Genomic DNA, 18,951 nt, shown 5'->3' with positions numbered 1-18,951 from the left:
ACATTTGATTTTTTTTTACTTTACCATAAATTTAAATATCTATGTATATAAAAGGTAAATCAACATCCGTACAACCGTGCGGTAGAAATCTAATTATAGGTTAAAATTATCCAGTAGAAGAAAATAGTAAATACTTCAAAAATTTCAAGGTGACCCAAAAAAAATCCTTTGTGTTTTTATAGTATTGACGTAATATTATGGGTTGCGTATTGAAAACTTTTGAAAGATTTGTTTACTTATTATTATAATATAGCAAACAATATATTTTTAAAAATATCTTGAGATTTCAAAACTTAAATAAATAATCAGTTATGTTTAAAATTGTGAAACTTGTAGTAGTAGAACAATAATCAATTATCTATACAAAATTTTAATTTAGAATAAATTATAGATATAATTTGTTCATTCTGTATAAATAATTTTGTTCATTTGTTCTGAATTGAAAAGTTTAAATGTTAAAATATAATTTTAATTAGATAATTAAAATGCGTAAAAAATATTGCAATATATGGTAAATAGATAATTTGTTCGATATATAGTGTATTATATGTTGCCAAGATATATATTAACTCATATGGCCAAAAAATATAAATTTAAAATATATTTACACATGTTAAATTAAGTAAAAATGTGAAAAATATTATACAGAATTAAAAAATTATTATTTGAGATTTCCTAAAAAAAATACATTTAGTTAAAAACATAGATTAGAATTATCCACGGACGGGCAGAGAATGATATATATTTCAAAATTTGAAGGTGGCCTCGAAAAAATCCCAATGTTTTAATAGTATTGATAGATTACAAAAATTATTGATTTTGGGCTCATTTCATTCAAAAATACATTAAAAACGAACATAGTCCCTTCCAAATACTGACTGATATACATACATTAGAGTCAACCCGGTTTAGGCTTCCCGATGCTGATCCGGTTTTGATCGACCGAATCGCCGGAGCTCATCGGCACATCAAGATTTACGCACACACATACTACCCGTAACAACGCAAACATGTACATAACTACATCTGAAAACAATTATTTTCGGCAGGAGACGGTGAAGTTGGTTTCAGTTTTTGAAAACCGGAAAAGAGCTCCGGTTCTCTGTAACCGGGAAATATGTCCGACCAGAACTGAATGAAGCAGAGGAGGAAGAAGCAGAACAAGGAGAAGTAAACGGTGAGACTTTGGAAGTCAGAGAAGATGAAAACATGGAATGATCAGTCCCAACCTCTCTTTCTTCCTCCTTGATCGTGTCGAGCACTTTCGCCGTTCTTCGCCGCATCACCGTGACAACTTGAGGTGGCGCAACCTCGGTTATAAATCTCGCCAGTCGTGAGGTCGCCATAATAATCTTGAAAGTCCAGGGATTTGGATAAGGATGAGAGGATATAGATGGACCGAGTTTAAGATGGATTTTATAGTGATGACAATATGTCCTCTCGTATTGTTGTACTGACGTTGTAAAATAAAAGAAAAATTCATTGATGGTTTCACAATTATTTTCTATGGTGGATACTCTTCGGACAACAGATAATTCCAGATGCTTTTATTATTTATTCGCATCGAATTTTTAAAAGGAGTTAGAACTTAGAACTATTAACAATAACGTGTTCACTTGAGATTTTAACACGTATTAGGGAGTATATAAGAAAAGGATAACGTGATCTGCGATTATTGGCTTTAACTGGCGAATCATTAAGACATTATATTAAGATAAGAAATGTCTTCGTTTATTTTGTTTTCTTAAGATGAAAATATCATAGCAACTAAGCTATTAATAATCTATAATGGCTGAACATTTCTAAATGCAAACAAAAATGGGGTTGTTGTTTTTTCTGAACTCCGTAAAATATTACTCTCCATTTATAAAATGTATTGAGGTGGGAATGACATTTTCTTTTAATATTACCAAAAAATCATTTAAAATCTGGTTCCATTTTTTATCATTGATAAGATTACATAATTCACTTTTGTTGATAAATCCGTTTTACCAGTAATATCTATGTGTGTAATAAATTGTTTTAGAAGTTTTGTATATTGACCTTTTAAACTGAAATCATGCTGGATGGTTTTTTTTTTTACATTTACAAGTGTGTTAGCAAGTCATAGAAAAAATTAACAAGAAGTTAATGTTTAGGAGGAAACGTATATATATATGGTTTGTCTAGGGGGAAAAAGAGTTATCGAAGAGGTGTTATCGCTTATATATTAAACTAAACTAGATTTTGACCCGCCCTTAAAAGGGCGGATTTATTTTTTTGTTCTAAATTTGATTTTTGATATTTATTTTTTTCTTTCTGATTATATTTTTATTTTATTTTTGTAATCATACATGTGTATAAATTTTAATCAAAATATCTTTATTAAATAATAGCAATTTAAAAGTTGATCCTGGTCAAATTCACCCCGCTGACACGTCAACCTGCGGGTTTTCAATTTTGTTTTGGTTAAAATAATATGATCCGCACAATCAACAAACAAATAATTTTGTACCCGCACCCGCTCCGTTTAATTTTGTGGTTATCTGCGGGTTATATATATATATTTTTTAATCATTCTTTAATTTAATTATTATGAAAAAATTATTTATAATGAAAAAATTATACATTATTTAAATTTTAAATTATTATTTTTAAATTCCTATATTTTTAAAAATGTTTACTTTTTAATATTTATTTTTAAATACTTTAAAGATCGACGGGTAGCCGCAATCCAAAATCCACCAACCCACACTCACCCGCATAAAATACTCATAACCCACACCCACAATTCGATTTTTCAAATAATTGGACCAAACTTATGATCCGTCCTTAAAAAGACGGATATATTTTTTTATTTTAATATTTTTAAAAAATATAATATTTATAAAATTCAAGCTGTAACCAGCAAGAAACAACAAATTGTCGTCTATTCAACAAACTGGCATGTGTTAGTTTGAATTCTTTTGAAAAAAGTTGTGTAACTGTTTTTTCTTATTTGCGTATTCTTAAAAATAGTAGTTTTTCGACCAATTAGTTGTTGGCGTGTTTTTTTTAAAAATAAAATTAAAAGTTAAAAAGTTATATTTATATGGACATATAAACAATATTATATACTTTTTAATAGTATAGATTATAAGTTTATATTTTGATTTATCTTAGATTAAAAGTTATTTTAATGATAATTTTAAGATATGTACAAAATAGTATACTACTCCGACAAATAATATAATATCCAGGACATGTTACTATAGTAAATCGTAGGTAATTCAAATTCTTATTTGTTGCAGTTCTTTTTATTTGATTATTTTGATATTTTTAATTTTGTTTTTATATGCCCGCCAAAAAGGTTGATTATTGGGAAATAAATTGGGTGGGGCGGGAATATGTGGATACTGGATAGGGTGATTAGTAATGGGTCTGATTTAATAGATATCAATTGGGCCGAGATATAAAGTGTAAGGTCAGTTAATATTCGAGTTAGGTGCCGACTGGTTTTCCCGCTACCACCCGCAAACGCAGCTTTTGCGATTTATAGCGGTTGTTGGCGTTTCGAAACAATCACAGAAAACACTACAAATCGCTTCAAACCGCTCCGAACCTCTTAAAATCAAAAGCTGGTTCCAGCTAGCGTTTGCGGTTGCGGGCGGTTGCGGGAGGGTAAATTTTTTTTCTTTAAAAACAGAATAAATAAAAATAATACTAAAAATATCCAATAAAATTTTTCAATTGAAATAATAGAAATTGTAAAATGTATTCATATTATATTTCAATTTATATTATAAAATTCAAAACTAAAATATTTTCTATAAATTTTTAAAATTGAATAATATGATTTTATAAATATAAATTTTATATTTATCATATTATTATGATTTTTAATATTTTTATAATTACATAAAATATAAATATTGTTAAATTATTATTTAACAGATGTTGCGTTTTGTAGTTTACCAGTCATAAGAGTCCCGCAAACGCAACAATTTCTAACAGCTATACCAGTCGTACAAATCTCTAAAAAACGCTTAAAACCGCAACCACCCGCACCCGCAAACTCCCGCAACCGCAACCGCAACCGCTGCGGTTACACCAGTCAGGCCCTTAATATTCGAGGTGTAAGGGCAGTTATTGTTTTGATTAATGGAACGGACGGTTATAACTTATAAGCAATTAAATAAAGTGTATTAAAAGAGAATTATAAAATTTAAAAGATGGACACAACCTTTATCAATATGACAAACTGCAGAATTAATAGAATAGACTAGAGATTGACCCGCCCTCAAGAGGGCGGGTATATTATTTATTTTATTTCTGAAAAATATTAAATTTCTTTGATATAAATTTGTATTTTTAACTGCATATCTACATTTAAGTGTTAAAAATAACATTATAAGTGTGAAAATTACTATATGTTTAATGTTCTAATCGAAATAATTTTGATTATAGAATACATAATCAGGTTTTAGAATACCTATATGCAAATAGGCAATAGATTTAAAAAGTATAATCAAATTTGAATATAATTTTTGCGTTACTAACATTTCTAAATCCTCCACTGTTCAAAAATCATTATCCCAAACCTTGATTGGACCCAGTATATATATGTATGATTGCTATATTCGAAAAACCGAAAATAAACTCCGATCAATTCAACACCAAAAACCAAATGAGTATATATAGAGATTTCGTGTATATATATATGTGTGTGTGTGTGTGTGTGTGTTAGATATTATTTTGGATAAGTTTAGAAAATTGGATATAAAATATATAACTGAAACAGATAGTTTCGCTTAAAAATAGCCAAACCAGAATCTGATATAACGAATATCTATAAAAAGTAATGTATTTTATATGAGAACCATACCTACTCATATGTATGATGATCCAACTCGAACACGTCCATTTTTTTAATAATACATTAGTGTGTTCTTTAAAAAAAAGTGATATTCGAAAGAATTAACCTTTATTCGAGTGGATATCCAAACACCCATGCTTAATCTCAATTAATTCACTACTTAATAGAAATTGTAATTATTTGTCAACCAATACATATTTTAATTTGAATAAATAATACTACAAATATATTTTATAATACATTAATATGTTCTTTTTTTTATAAAAAGTGGTATTTGAAAGAACTAACCATTATTCAAACGGATATCCAAATACTCATGCTCCATCTCAATTAATTCACTACGTAATAATTGCTAAAAACTGTAATTATTTGTCAACCAATATATTTTTTAATTTGAATAAATAATACCACATATAGGTTATTATATTCTTAAAGATGTTAGGTATCTAAACCCATCTATATAGCCGATCAAAGTATATATAAATTCATTTCTTTTTAAGATTTAATAGGACTATCCATTTAGATCAACAATAATAATATTATTCCATTTAGTCGATATGTTGGCCTGGTGAACAAAAAAATGAAGATTAGTCTAGGATTAATCTGGAAATAGTTGTTGCTCAAAAAAAAATCTCGAAATAATTTTAGTGTGTTTCTTTCTTCATTTTTATTTATAAAATTATATTAGTTATTTTATGTAAAAATATCAAATGTATCCCACCGGTAGATCACCTATTTTCACATATCGTTCCAGCACGTGCAACATTTTCTTTTCTTTTTTAATATTTTTAATAAATGGCAAAACCGTAAATATACCATCTTCTTCAATTAGGTGTAGATAAGGGTTTCTGCAATTTTCACCATTACAGTTATCAGAGATATGTCATGATTCGACAAAATCTTGTGTGTTTTCTTATAGGTTTTATATTAAATCTGTAAATCTCACATCTAATACTCGATTCCAACCATTTAAACTCCAAAAATGGATAGTTGGCAAAACCGATTTCTTCACCCGTCGCCATGCTTGGCCTCTGCCCAGCGCTCCGCCTAGTAATCGCCCTTCACACCCGTGTTCGAATGTTTTTCGAATATGTATTCATAAGAATTGTGATAAGTTATATTGATGCAGTTATGGATGCTTATTAGGCTACAACTGATGGGGGTGATTATTAGGTAGTTATCATATAAAAAGTTGGGTATCGTGGAAAAATAATTGTTGGACACAACTGATATCAATGGGTCACACTGCAAAATTAATAGAATAGATGCTCATTTTCCACAAAATCGTACCCCACTGTCTCTTATTTTTATATCCTTGCAAGGGAAAGGGAGTGAAAAACTACGTGAACAATATGATCGATCGAACTAGCAAAAGGTAAAAGATATAAAAAATTACAAAGTAAGTAAACAGAAAATGAACCTTTTAAAAAAACTTTGTGAAATCCTAATGCATGGACACTGACAATGTATAACCAGTTAAGTTGGGATGACATTTAAGAATCAGTGCCTGAAGTCAAAGCAATTTCGTACTCCCTCCGTTTCTTAAAGAGTATCGTTATGACATTTTTCACACAGATTAAGAAAGTTGTTGAAATAAATGTAAGTTGTAATTAATTATATCTTTTTGACCAATAGTATTTTAGATAAATAAAATTATTTATAAAATCAATGCAGTTTGCAATTAATTTTCAGCTGAAAGTTAGTATAATTTACATTGGAATTGTAAAGTGACACTCTTTGTATAACAAGAAAATGAGGTCAGAATGACACTTATTATAAAACAGAGAGAGTATTAATTTGGGACCACGTTGCCCCCTTACGACTAAGCCAATCGTGTGATGCATATTATTACCAGATTCATACAAAATCTGATTTACATATACACATTATAGATCCATATGCTTTTTTTTTTGTTTTCCTTTTTGTCAACATATATACGGATCCACATATCTACGTTTTAAGTACAAAATCGACTTAGATCCTGGAAGAGGTACAAATAGGAAATCCAATAGGGTGGTCACTTATATGCCATGTGTAACACCATGAATATCTAAGGACCACGCCATATTTATCTGATAAATGCTTGAGCCTGAGCTTAACTTGATCTTGGTAATCCATGCTTCACCCTAATTAGTATATATGTAGTTGGATACGTACTCAATACGGCAATGAAGGCCAAAATCCATCACTGCTACTGACAGACCTTTCTCATGTTTGCCGTCAGAGGCACGGCACAATCCACCGCCAAAAGAAAATAAAGTTTTAAAAGTTTTTCCCCGTTAATTTGTTTCCTAATCCAGTTATCAAGACAAAGGTTTTGCAGAAACCACCAAACTACTTAAACATAAATAAATTTGGAGGGTCTCTTGCCCATAATTTATAATTCTGAAAATGAAATAACATTAAATGTGTAAAAACTGCAAACCTTGTAATCTAGCCATCGGCCTATTTTTCAACTTCACCCGGTTTCTTCCATAACTAGACCGTAAGCATGACATATATAACAATCAGCATATACTTTTATTACTGTATCGAGTATGGTATTTTGGTTCCTATAACTCAGCTATAGGAACCAAAGCTCGGATTGTACGACCACTAGTAGAAATTTTGCTCATAGTCACGAAATTGCTACGAAAATTTCGTGGCAATTTTTAAAATGCCACGAAAATGCTACAAAAAGCCACGAAATACAAAACGTAGCTTTTTGTGACTAAATCGTAGCAAAACATGCTACGAAATTGTCACGAAATAAAGCGTAGCAAAAAAAACTAGGATTTTGCTACGAATATCTCGTGGCAGGCTTGCTACGAAATAAAACGTAGTTATAAACGTAGCTAATGCAAAATATCCACAATTTTGCCACGATTTTTTCGTGGCTATGTGAAACCCTAAACCCTAAACATATTTTTAAACCCTAAACTTTAAATACAACCTTTAAAATTACAATATCTTCATATTATAACCTTGTATTTTCAATTTTTATTAATTTTTTATCTTTTAAAATATAACTCCCACAACACTAACTTTAAACTTCAATCAAACTCTACACTATACCCTAACATCAAACACAACTATACATTCAAAACTCTTATAAACTCTATATCTATTTTTATCACTTAACCATCAATCTTAAACCTAATCTTCAAATTTAACTTTTAATTAAACTCAACACTATATACTCCAAACCCTACACTCTAAACATCAACCTCAAATCATAAATCTAAACATAACTCAACACTATACCTAAATTCTAGCTTATTAAGCTTAAATCTAAACATAAATCATAAATCTATACTTATCTATCTTATTAAAATAGAAACATTCTATTGGACCTAATATTTATTTTGTAAGTTTTTAAATTAAATACACCTTTATACTTTATAGTTAAACTTACATTAAATCATTAATGTTTCTTTCTTTATATTACTATCTATGTTTTCAAACAATATATTTATTTCTATATACTACTATCAATGTTTCCAAACAATATATTTTTTATACTACTATCAATGTTTCCAAACAATACAATAATTAATCTTAGTTATGTTATATCTATCATTTTCTTTTTAAAATTTTGTAGAAACATCATAATTTCATAAATTTTAAAATAATAAACTTTAAAATTTGGAGTATAAGATTACAAATTATGAAATTGTTACAATTTAAATCAAATTAGATTACATATCGGTCATCCAACACTTCAATCGGTTAATCTTGGGTTTTAGTAATTTTTTTAATATGAATATTTTAAAAACCTAAATTGAATTGTCAGATCTCCGAATTAACCGATATAATCACAATCGGGTTGAATTTAAAAACACTGATTTAAATGCAAAAATATTTTAAATATACATTTTTAAAAATTACCAAAATATTTGTTAAGTTATTAGTGAAATTTTTCATCGTAAAATATTCCGCGCTTCCAAAGCGCGGGTCAAGATCTAGTTAAGCTTAAATCTCAAACATTAATTATAATCTTAAAATTTAATCCCTTAACTTCAAAGACAAAAATCCAAACACTAAAATTTTACATATACAATTAAAATAATTATTTTACAAAACAAACTTAACCACAAACTTTATTCAACTATATGTCAAAATACTTCATAATTCAAAACTATATACTATAAAGTTTTATCCTTAAACTTTACGTTCAAACATAAGAATCAAAAGCAAAATACAATACCAAATAACAAGCAAATTTTAAAAAGAATAAAACTGTTTTTTCATTGGGTGATAGCTAATGGCAAGGATTTGGTCAGATCAATTACAGCCATTGATTAAAGTTAAATCTAATGGTGGGAAATCAATCTCAACTTCTCTCTTTCGTCTTCTTCTTTCCTCGGAGAAACCGAGAAACAGATCTTGAAAGCCAAACTTCTCTCTTTTTTCTTATTCTCAATCTCAATTTATCTCCTCCGGCCATCTCCCTGCCTTGCTCAATCTCCATTTATCTTCATGCCTATCCCTGCTCAGCCTCTATCCAAGCCTGCCGTCGTTAGCATCAGTCGCCATTGTCGTGGAGGTGGAGACCAAGACGATCCCATGACTCTGTGTTTCATCATCTTTCTTCATCTTTTGTGAAGAAGCAAGTGTTTCATCCTCTTCCTAATCTCTTTCTCTGCATCTCCTTAAGCTATTTCTAAATTTTTTTTTGTTTTGTTTACAGATCTGAGAAGGAAAAGAGATGAAACGGGAAGGAGAAGGAGAAGATACGCCGGAGGTCGTAGTGCGACGGAGGAAACGCGTCGGAGGTGATGGTGTGACTGAAAGAGCGCCGGAGGTGATGGTGTGAAAGAGAAGACGCGCCGGAGGTGGTATTGGGACGGAGCAGACACGCCGGAGCTGGTGGTGCGAAGAAGGAAACACAACGGAGTTGATGGTGAAGCGCGGAAGCTGCGGCTGTGGAGGTGCTGAAGCCGACGGTGACGTCTCCGGAAGAACCCTATACCCGTATAGATACGATGTATTTGTGTGTATATATGCATTTATCTTTATATTTATGTATATATGTGTATTTTGTATAATATATTAAATAATAATTTTAAAATAAAAAATTTATACTGTTATTTCTTCTAATTTTTTTTTAAATACCCACAAATTTGCCATGTTTCATTTCGTAGCAAATAGATACGAATGTGAACGTGTTTGATTCGTAGCACTACGAAACGTTTCGTACCAAATCGTGGCTTGTTTGCTACGATTTTGACACGGTCCAAATTTGCTACGCTCCTATAGCCACATTTTTTATTCGTAGCATTTCGTGGCTAACTCTTCATATAGCTACAAAATTTGGTTCATAGCTACGGAAAAAAACGTGGCTGTGGCGTTTTTTTCTACTAGTGGACTTGTTGAAATCTTCTTCTCCATCTTGCGGGTTTTGCTCATCTTCCAATGGAAAGGTACTGAAGGAAATAATGTAAACGTTTTTACTCAAAAACATTAGCCATTTTTATATGATGATTTCAGGAATATTCTGGGGCTTGTTGGGTATCTAATGATTCTTTAAGGATTTATGGCACAACCAAAACAGGTTTTGCTACACCAAAGGATGTCCTAGTAACTTTGGTTGGTTTGCTCTTCTTGGATTCGGACTTTATATCATTTTCTTCTCTCCGGGAATGGGGACTTCTCCTATTAGTGATGGGCCTAATTCACACCCAAAAACTAGCTCAAGAGTGGAAGATTGCCCAATCACATATATACTGCCCAAGGATACTATATGTAACCGATGTGGGACTCAATACACCCCCCTCACGCTCAGGATTGGACATCTGTAGCGTGAAGTTTGTGGGACTGGACATCCACGGGTAGGCCACATCGAGAAATTGAAACCTGGCTCTGATACCATATTAGTGATGGGCCTAACTCACACCCAAAAGCTAACTCAAGAGTGGAGGATTGCCAAATCACATATATACTGCCCAAGGATACTACATGTAACCGATGTGGGACTTAATACTAACCATATTAGTTATGAGCCTAACTCACACCCAAAAGCTAGCTCAAGAGTGGAGGATTGCCCAATCACATATATACTGCCCAAGGATACTATATGTAACCGATGTGGGACTTAATACACCCCCCCCTCACGCTCAGGATTGGACATCTGTAGCGTGAAGTTTGTGAGACTGGACATCCACGGGTGGGCCACATCGAGAAATTGAAACTTGGCTCTGATATCATATTAGTGATGGGCGTAACTCACACCTAAAAGCTAGCTCAAGAGTGGAAGATTGCCCAATCACATATATACTGCCCAAGGATACTATATGTAACCAATGTGGGACTTAATACATCCCCCTTCACGCTCAAGAATGGACATCTGTAGCGTGAAGTTTGTGGGACTGGACATCCATGGGTGTGAGTTAGGTCCATCACTAATATGGTATCAGAGCATGGTTTCAATTTCTCGATGTGGCCCACCCGTGGATGTCCAGTCCCACAAACTTCAAGCTATAGATGTCTAATCCTGAGCGTGAAGGGGGTGTATTAAGTCCCACATCGGTTACATATAGTATCCTTGGGCAGTATATATGTGATTGGGCAATACTCCACTCTTGAGCTAGCTTTTGGGTGTGAGTTAGGCCCATCACTAATAGCTCCATAGAGAGTTAACTCAGAGATTTATCTATTGAGATTCAGAGGAGTCGTGGAGGATCTCTGCAACTGCAGGTCTGCAACTGCTAATTGGATGTCGAATTTGATTGTGCCTCAATCTTTTCTTTCTTTAATTAAAGCTATAAGAACATCTTGGACCTTCTCATTTTTGAGTGTTCTCACTTCTCAGTCATTGGTCTTTTCATTGTTGTGGTGTGTGTTCCGGAGACAAAAGGAATGCCAATGAAGGAGATTGAGAAAATGCTTGAAGGAAGGTCTTTGCATTTCAAGTTTTGGAAGAAAAGATCACAACCTGTTGAGAACGAAACCAGAGTGCATGAGAGAAAACTCTTTAAGGATTTCATTAGCATTAATTGTAAGTATATGGGCTTCATATATCAATTCTTCATGAGCTTGAAAATTGGGCTGAGTTTTGTCTAAACCCAATTCAAGATAGCTCTTGCTTCACGTACAAGAAAAGGAAATTGTGTATGTGAATATGTCGGCTACAAGTCATTATGGAGAAAAAGGAAAAGCACAAAAGACAGTCGGTGATCTTTGATATAAATAAGAAAACGTCCAAGCACAAAGAACATCCGAGAGATCCGAGAAAAACCCTAAACACAAGAACAAAGAGAAGTTAAGAGAGAGATCAAGAGTAGAAGAAACTAAGAGACATTGTTCGAGTCATGTCTCTAAGGGATAGAGTTTCTTTGATCTTCTTATTCTTTGTTAATGTCATGTTTATACGAAGAGAGCGCCTAGAGCGTTTGTGTAAACCCCTTTGATTGATAGTAGATGTTGTGGGAGACGGTTCCCACCCCAGAGGTACCGCAAGGGAACTGGGTTAAAAATCTTGTGTCATTATTTATTTAAGCAATCAAACGATCGATAATTCCTAACAAGTGGTATCAGAGCAATCCAGGTTTTGATTGCGGGTGTTAGTGAAATTATGGAGTCGACACATTGAGGAGTTGGAGTTTGAAAGATCAAAGGGAATCATGCATGGTTTAAAGAAGTACGCGTTGAAAACTTTAGCGACAAGTTTCCGCTGCAGGCAGAAGGTAATTGTGATGTTTGAAGTTTCTGGATACTCAAGGCTGCTACGTTTATGGAATCAGGATTTTGGGAGAGCAAGTGGAAGTAGAATAGATTTTAACAATAGAGAAGTCAAGATTTTTTGCTGTGAAATCAGGTTGTATCTTGGCTTGCTCTAGTTGTTAAAAGTTTATTCAGTTTGGTGTTCATGGATGGGTTGATAAAACAACTGGACTTACAGATCCATGTCTAGGGGACGCCTTAGGAAAGGGATGTGTAGAAAAGTTTTTCGACAGTATGTTAAAAATCTGAGATTCAAGAGAAAGGTTATAGCAGAAAGAGTATGGAGGTGAAATATGGAGTCTGCTTGAGACAAAGCAGGTAGAGGGAGCTTATGAGAAGTTCATATAAAATCAGGTCTGATAAAGTCTTCAATGAGGGGGTTAAGTGCCAGGGATAAGGATCAGAATTACAAGAGGTAAAAAAGAACACAAAGGGTGTGTTAGGTTCTGTAGAAGAGATGCTTGGACTAGGGGTGTGTCAAAAGTCTATGTAGCAAGGATGATGGCTTGATGGCGGGTTCTGTTAAGTGATAACAGCGGTACACAGAGGAGTTCAAGGCAGATCTTATACAGAAGAAATCTTGCAACAAGGTGTAATGTTGTTACTAAGATTCTGTTTAAGAAGAAAGCTGGATCAAAGTTTGTGTCGAAAGTCTATCTAGCAAATGTGGTAGCTTGATGGCGTGTTCCGTTAACGGCGGTACAAAGAGGGATTCAAAGCTGTGGGGTTTAAACAGAAAAGAATTTTTGAATCAGAGATTGTTTCATTGGGTGAAACATATATGATTTAGAAAAGTAATTGCATTTGATTAAAGGAAATCAAGATGCAAAGGGAGGATGAGTTCGATCAACAACAGATTCATGACGGTCATGGAGGAGGCTGTGTGATTGATTGGTTTAAGGTAAAGGGAATTACCTAAAGGATGGAAAAAGGGACGAGGCTGAGCTCTCGCAGTGAAGATTTAACGTAACCGTGAAGCATCAGACGTTCTGGAGTGTTGATTCTGGTTCCAGGTGGAGTTCATCGTGGAAATCTGAAACGGTTTCAGGTTCCGTTAAGGTTCTCGGAGAGAGAAAAAAAATTAGAGAAGCATAGGTGATGATGATACAAGGTCTAACGAGAGTTACCGGACATCTTAAATGGTGGAGGAGGTGAATCAGTTTGCTGGATAAACTGAAAGAAGACGAGTGGCCGAGGACCAGCAAAGGAGGTGTAAGGGTACACCAAAGGAGCTGGTAAGAGAAGGAAAAAGAAACAGGCTGTAACTCAAGTCTAGAGGAGGATCAGGTTATGGGATATACCTGAAGTTGCAGGAAGCAAGAGAGAAGGTTGGTCTTTCATCATGAGTAGCTGGAAATAAACAAGGAATCAACGGTTAGATTCCACAAGGAGCTACTGTGTGAAGAAAGAGGTTGAAATCCAAGCTGTGATTTCACTGTCTCAGATAAGTCTAAAAAATTGCAGAGGCTAAAAGGATGGTTCAAGTTTGTGGTTTTACCAGGAATCATCATGGGAGCAGAAGTACTTCGACTGATCACCGAAGAAACTGCAGAAAAATCACAAGTTATGATTTTACATAGCCTAGAGAAATCAGGAGAGAGACAAAACAAATTGACTAGTTGCAGGCTTTATTGAGGATGTTACCATTAAATGGAAACAAAAGATTATTCCACGTTCAGGTGGTGCTGTGGAGAATGGTAAAATAAAGTGGAGCTACTGTGGAAAGGAAACGAGGCAGAGTCGCTAATGGATACCGACGGAGGTATGTGGTGATGGTACGACCAAGAGGGTCACTGGAGGAGGTTACACAAGGAAACGTCTTGGACAGTGGAGGTGGCGAAGGCTTTCGCCAGACAAACTGTAGAGAGAAAGACAAGCTAGCTCTGTTTGCAACTTATCAAGGGAGATGAGTCGGAGGCTGGAGGCTCTTGAGCATTGATATCACAGGATCATCAATGATAGCTCGAGAGAAGATGGAAACTTGAGAGAGAGTCATGAATCTCTCTGGGTTTTGAGCTCAAGAAGAAAACGGAGCAGTGGCGTCGACGGTGGTGTAATCAAAGGAAGAATCAGAGTTCAAGGTGGAGTAACTTGATCTGAGTTCAATGGCAAAGTAATTGTCGGAGCGCAGTCTCGGATCGGAGTTGCGATGGTGGCGAACCGATGGGAAAGCAGGTTCATCGATGGAAATTGGAAATCGCCGGCAAGCTGAAGGGAGTCATGTGACTTATACACAGCAGAGGAGGCGGAAAATAATACCTGAGAAGCTGGAGAATGCGGCAACAGGGTCGCTGGAGAAGCTGGTAGGTATTCTCAGAGTTGGTATCAACATACAGCTACACGGCAGTGGAATAGAACAAGTTGATACCTCAAGTTCGTGAAGAGAAGTCACCGAAGTTGCAAACCGAAATTGGAACTTCAATATCAAAGGGAAGGAAGGATTCACGAGCAAAGATGCAGTTGTGTATTGGTTGGTATGCGAAGGTTCTTCGGGTAATGATGAGAAGCTGATCGAATTGCAGTCAGAGATTGAAGTTGATATAAGGAAGAAGAAGCTTGGTTGATTCGATCTCTGAAAAGGAGATGAAAGATTGTTGAATGAAGTCGAGAGCTTTAAGGTTTTCTCAGACAAAACAGCGGCAGTGATTCACAAGAGTGCAGTGGTGATCGGAACACTCGTCGGGAACGGTATAACTTCCGGTGAGATGGCATCGACTGTGTTTGTGAGATGATATGTTCTCGTCATCGGGGGAAAAAAAAAAGAAAGCTTCTTTTGGGCAGGGTCAAAGTGATAAATCACTGGGCCAAACAAAATAAATGAGAAGAATGAAGCCTAAGGTGGAGATTGTAAGTATATGGGCTTCATATATCAATTCTTCATGAGCTTGAAAATTGGGCTGAGTTTTGTCTAAACCCAATTCAAGATAGCTCTTGCTTCACGTACAAGAAAAGGAAATTGTGTATATGAATATGTCGGCTACAAGTCATTATGGAGAAAAAGGAAAAGCACAAATGACAGTCGGTGATCTTTGATATAAATAAGAAAACGTCCAAGCACAAAGAACATCCGAGAGATCCGGAAAAACCCTAAACACAAGAACAAAGAGAAGTTAAGAGAGAGATCAAGAGTAGAAGAAACTAAGAGACATTGTTCGAGTCATGTCTCTAAGGGATAGAGTTTCTTTGATCTTCTTATTCTTTGTTAATGTCATGTTTATACGAAGAGAGCGCCTAGAGCGTTTGTGTAAACCCCTTTGATTGATAGTGGATGTTGTGGGAGACGGTTCCCACCCCAGAAGTACCGCAAGGGAACTGGGTTGAAAATTTTGTGTCGTTATTTATTTAAGCAATCAAACGATCGATAATTCCTAACATTAATGCATTACTGATAATAACGTGCATGGAAATTGTAACTTGGTGTTGAAAACTTTTATCCTTCTGGCGATTCCCATCTAATATGTCTCTTTTAACTTTATTAGTAATTAATTTTTGTGGTCCATTATTTGGAAATGTTTTTACAAATCTGATCCGAATCCAGTTAGACCATTACCCGTTAGCATTTTTTTCTTGTAGTCATTTTCATATCTTTAGTATTTCTCAAACTTATTTATCGACAATAGATGCATTAGTGTCGGAGACTCGAATAAATTTAACTTTTTCACCCAAAACATATCTTAGGACTTCTCATCTCACTCAATTCCTCTTTGTACTAAAGTTGAAGGAAATTTTTAGGCCTCAAGTTTGATGGCCCTCATCAATGGCATTTTAATCTTGATCATTCTAAACTTTGTTCATATGCTCTTACGTATATTAATAAAGAAAATTAGAAAAAATATTTCTCAGTTTCAAATAGTCAAATCTTGACACATTGAACGTAGTTAAACCAATATATCATGTTTTAGATAAAGTATACATTGTTTCTAACAACGGATCAAATATTTAAAGTCGTAACTTATCAGGGCAGTAACAATTATATTTTTCATGTCGTGTATTAATTTACACCGACGACTGCAAAGATAGTCATCTCATCACAAAGTCTTAATAAAAAAGAAAAAAGAACTCTAGCAATAAAAAATAAAAGCTCTTACTAGCTTTATTATACTATGAGCAATTCAAATCATGTAGATGAAACTCGTGATTGTAATCTGATCTGTCTATTGAACCTTTGGATGAAGTCTTCGACTCTTCTGTTCAGTTCCTCGTTAGACATCTTTGAGAACTCGTCAGATTCTTCTTCAACATTCTCCCGTTTCTGTGAAACAACCATCCATTTGGAGCTATCAGATTCGCTTCGACGATAGCTTTTACGTTTGGCCTTTTCATCTTCGGTTATCTTAACCCGCCGTGGTTTATCTGATTTAGTTCGTCCATAAGATTTTCGGTTCACATGGTTTCTTGCTTTGCGATTTTCTTCATTAACGGCACTACTTTTTTCACTAACCGGTTTGTATTCCTCTTTTGCTACATCTTCTCTCAACTTTTCCTGGCTCACTATTTTCTCAGGAGGCGATGAAACACACACAATATCTTTTACCATCGATTCTTCTTCAACATCTTTACGGTTCTTCATTTCTGCATGGCCAGAGTTTTGCTGTCTAGCGTTTTCTCCGTATGTGAAGACGGGAACTGGAGTGTAGTTATATGCACGGCGTCTCATCGCTGCTGCCGCTGCCGCAGTATACTCACCGGAAAAGTCGTGCCTCTCGTTACCAGTGAAAGCGCCATAATCAACGGTGATTATAAGGATAAGAGTGTTGGATATGAAGAACAAAACCTTTGTATCTTTGAAGACCGACGATGGAGATACTTCAAAAACGTAAAATATCAAAACGTAAGTGAAGATCGATAACAGGATGGAGAGCAACGAAGAAGAGTGATAATATCGTTTTTGTGGCTTGCAAGGTTCGAACATAGGGTTCTCGATCATGTACTTATGAATTTCTGTCATTTTCAGCTGCAAGAAAGAGGAACAGAGAGATTACGAGATAGTGGTGAAGTGTTGTGTGGGTTTGTTTAGATCTCTTTAAAGTGTTGTAGCCTTTATATAGTGGTTTATGGATCTGAATCATTGAGTTCATGAAATGTCGAATGAGCCCTTTGAATATTCATGATTCTTGGCATGACTCAAGATTTGTCGCGTCAATGATTTACGTATGAGTTACGTGGAAACCAAAGGACACTCACAAATGAAACATCCTGGTAGATGCTCGGCAATTCATATTTAGTAATACTAATATAGATTTGAATATCTTGTCTACCTGAGATATTACACCGTAGTATCATTTAAATCATTTAAATTAATTTGGGAAACATATTCGGTCTAGGCACCAATCGCGGATTCACCAGCATTGGTACATCAGAATATTGTCACACCATAATTAGACAAAAACAGAATTAGATAATTGTTGTATTTGTCCTTTTTTCCCATATCAATACTATTAAAATATAATATTTTTTTTTTGAGGTACCTTTCTGTTTTGAAACTATTTACAGATATATGCCACTACTTTATCTAAAATATATACTTTTTATTTAACTCCTAACCAAATCTATTTAATTCTAAAGAAACCCTATTTAATCCAACAATATTTAGTTTTAAGTTTTTTTAAATAAACAAACAACAATAAAATCTCATATTTTAACTAGCCCTTGATTTTGGGATTGTATAATTGTTTTGATCTATTTTGCAAACTTAAAAATATTTTCAACATCTAAAGTTAAATTATAATTAAAAAACGTGGAGGAGATTTTATATATTTTAAAATATTCATATGTGTTGCAAATATCATTTAAATGACCACATAAATGTTAATTTTTAATTTTAAACAAAAATACAATGATCATATTTAATAAATAAATTTATTAACTTTAAACAAAATTATTATTTTTTAAATGTTACAGCTACTCATAATATTGAAAAAATATTATAAAATCATAGAAATAATTATTTTAAATCAATATGACATACATTTACAAAATATATGCATTAAAATGATAATTTTACATAAATTTTAACTATTTTTAAAAATCAATATTTAAAAATTTAAAATAAAGTTGACTTTTCAAAATCAATCTACAATTAATGGGTTAGAAATTTTTATATTTAATATTTACAGGTTTTTCCATTAAATATGTAAAATATGTATCAAGTACAAACAAGTCTTACAAACACATTTTTCATTTATATTGTGATAAAACAAACGAGTTAATAATTTTATCAACATAAAATAATCTCGCGCTTTTTTTTTGTCGGCAAGATTACAGACTCATATTGACTCTGTAAACCAATTTGGTTGCTCTGTATCCATATGGACAGTAAACGACGTCTGTTGCCTCACACCACGTGCTAAGCCATCCGCCTTCTTGTTTTTTGTCCTTGATATATGGATAATCTCCGAGCTGTGAAAACTCCTCTT

The 18,951-nt window shown here is 33.7% G+C and overlaps 2 protein-coding genes and 1 long non-coding RNA gene across 3 annotated transcripts; 1 reads left to right on the top strand and 2 right to left on the bottom strand.

The window, feature by feature from the left end:
• Positions 1-772: 772 nt before the first annotated feature.
• LOC108860358 (uncharacterized) lies at positions 773-1,447 on the bottom strand. Its single transcript, XM_018634246.2, has one exon. It carries the CDS (start codon positions 1,344-1,346, stop codon positions 1,068-1,070), a length of 279 nt encoding a protein of 92 aa, XP_018489748.1. The 5' UTR covers positions 1,347-1,447; the 3' UTR covers positions 773-1,067.
• A 7,693-nt stretch (positions 1,448-9,140) lies between these two features.
• On the top strand, positions 9,141-9,901 carry LOC130512654 (uncharacterized). The gene is made up of 2 exons (XR_008946227.1): positions 9,141-9,359; positions 9,504-9,901. It is a non-coding gene; the product is annotated as an uncharacterized LOC130512654 (long non-coding RNA).
• A 6,586-nt stretch (positions 9,902-16,487) lies between these two features.
• On the bottom strand, positions 16,488-17,562 carry LOC108857230 (uncharacterized). The gene has a single exon (XM_018631187.2). It carries the CDS (start codon positions 17,481-17,483, stop codon positions 16,653-16,655), a length of 831 nt encoding a protein of 276 aa, XP_018486689.1. The 5' UTR covers positions 17,484-17,562; the 3' UTR covers positions 16,488-16,652.
• Between the last annotated feature and the right edge of the window lie 1,389 nt (positions 17,563-18,951).

The sequence above is a fragment of the Raphanus sativus genome, chromosome 5 (assembly GCF_000801105.2).
Source record: "Raphanus sativus cultivar WK10039 chromosome 5, ASM80110v3, whole genome shotgun sequence".
NCBI lineage: Eukaryota > Viridiplantae > Streptophyta > Magnoliopsida > Brassicales > Brassicaceae > Raphanus > Raphanus sativus.
This window is presented reverse-complemented; position numbering and strand designations above follow the sequence as displayed.

What these genes read in the sequence shown, in the direction of transcription:
- LOC108860358 (XM_018634246.2), bottom strand. Translation starts at nt 1,346, where the DNA reads ATGGCGACCTCACGACTGGCGAGATTTATAACCGAGGTTGCGCCACCT.
- LOC108857230 (XM_018631187.2), bottom strand. Translation starts at nt 17,483, where the DNA reads ATGACAGAAATTCATAAGTACATGATCGAGAACCCTATGTTCGAACCT.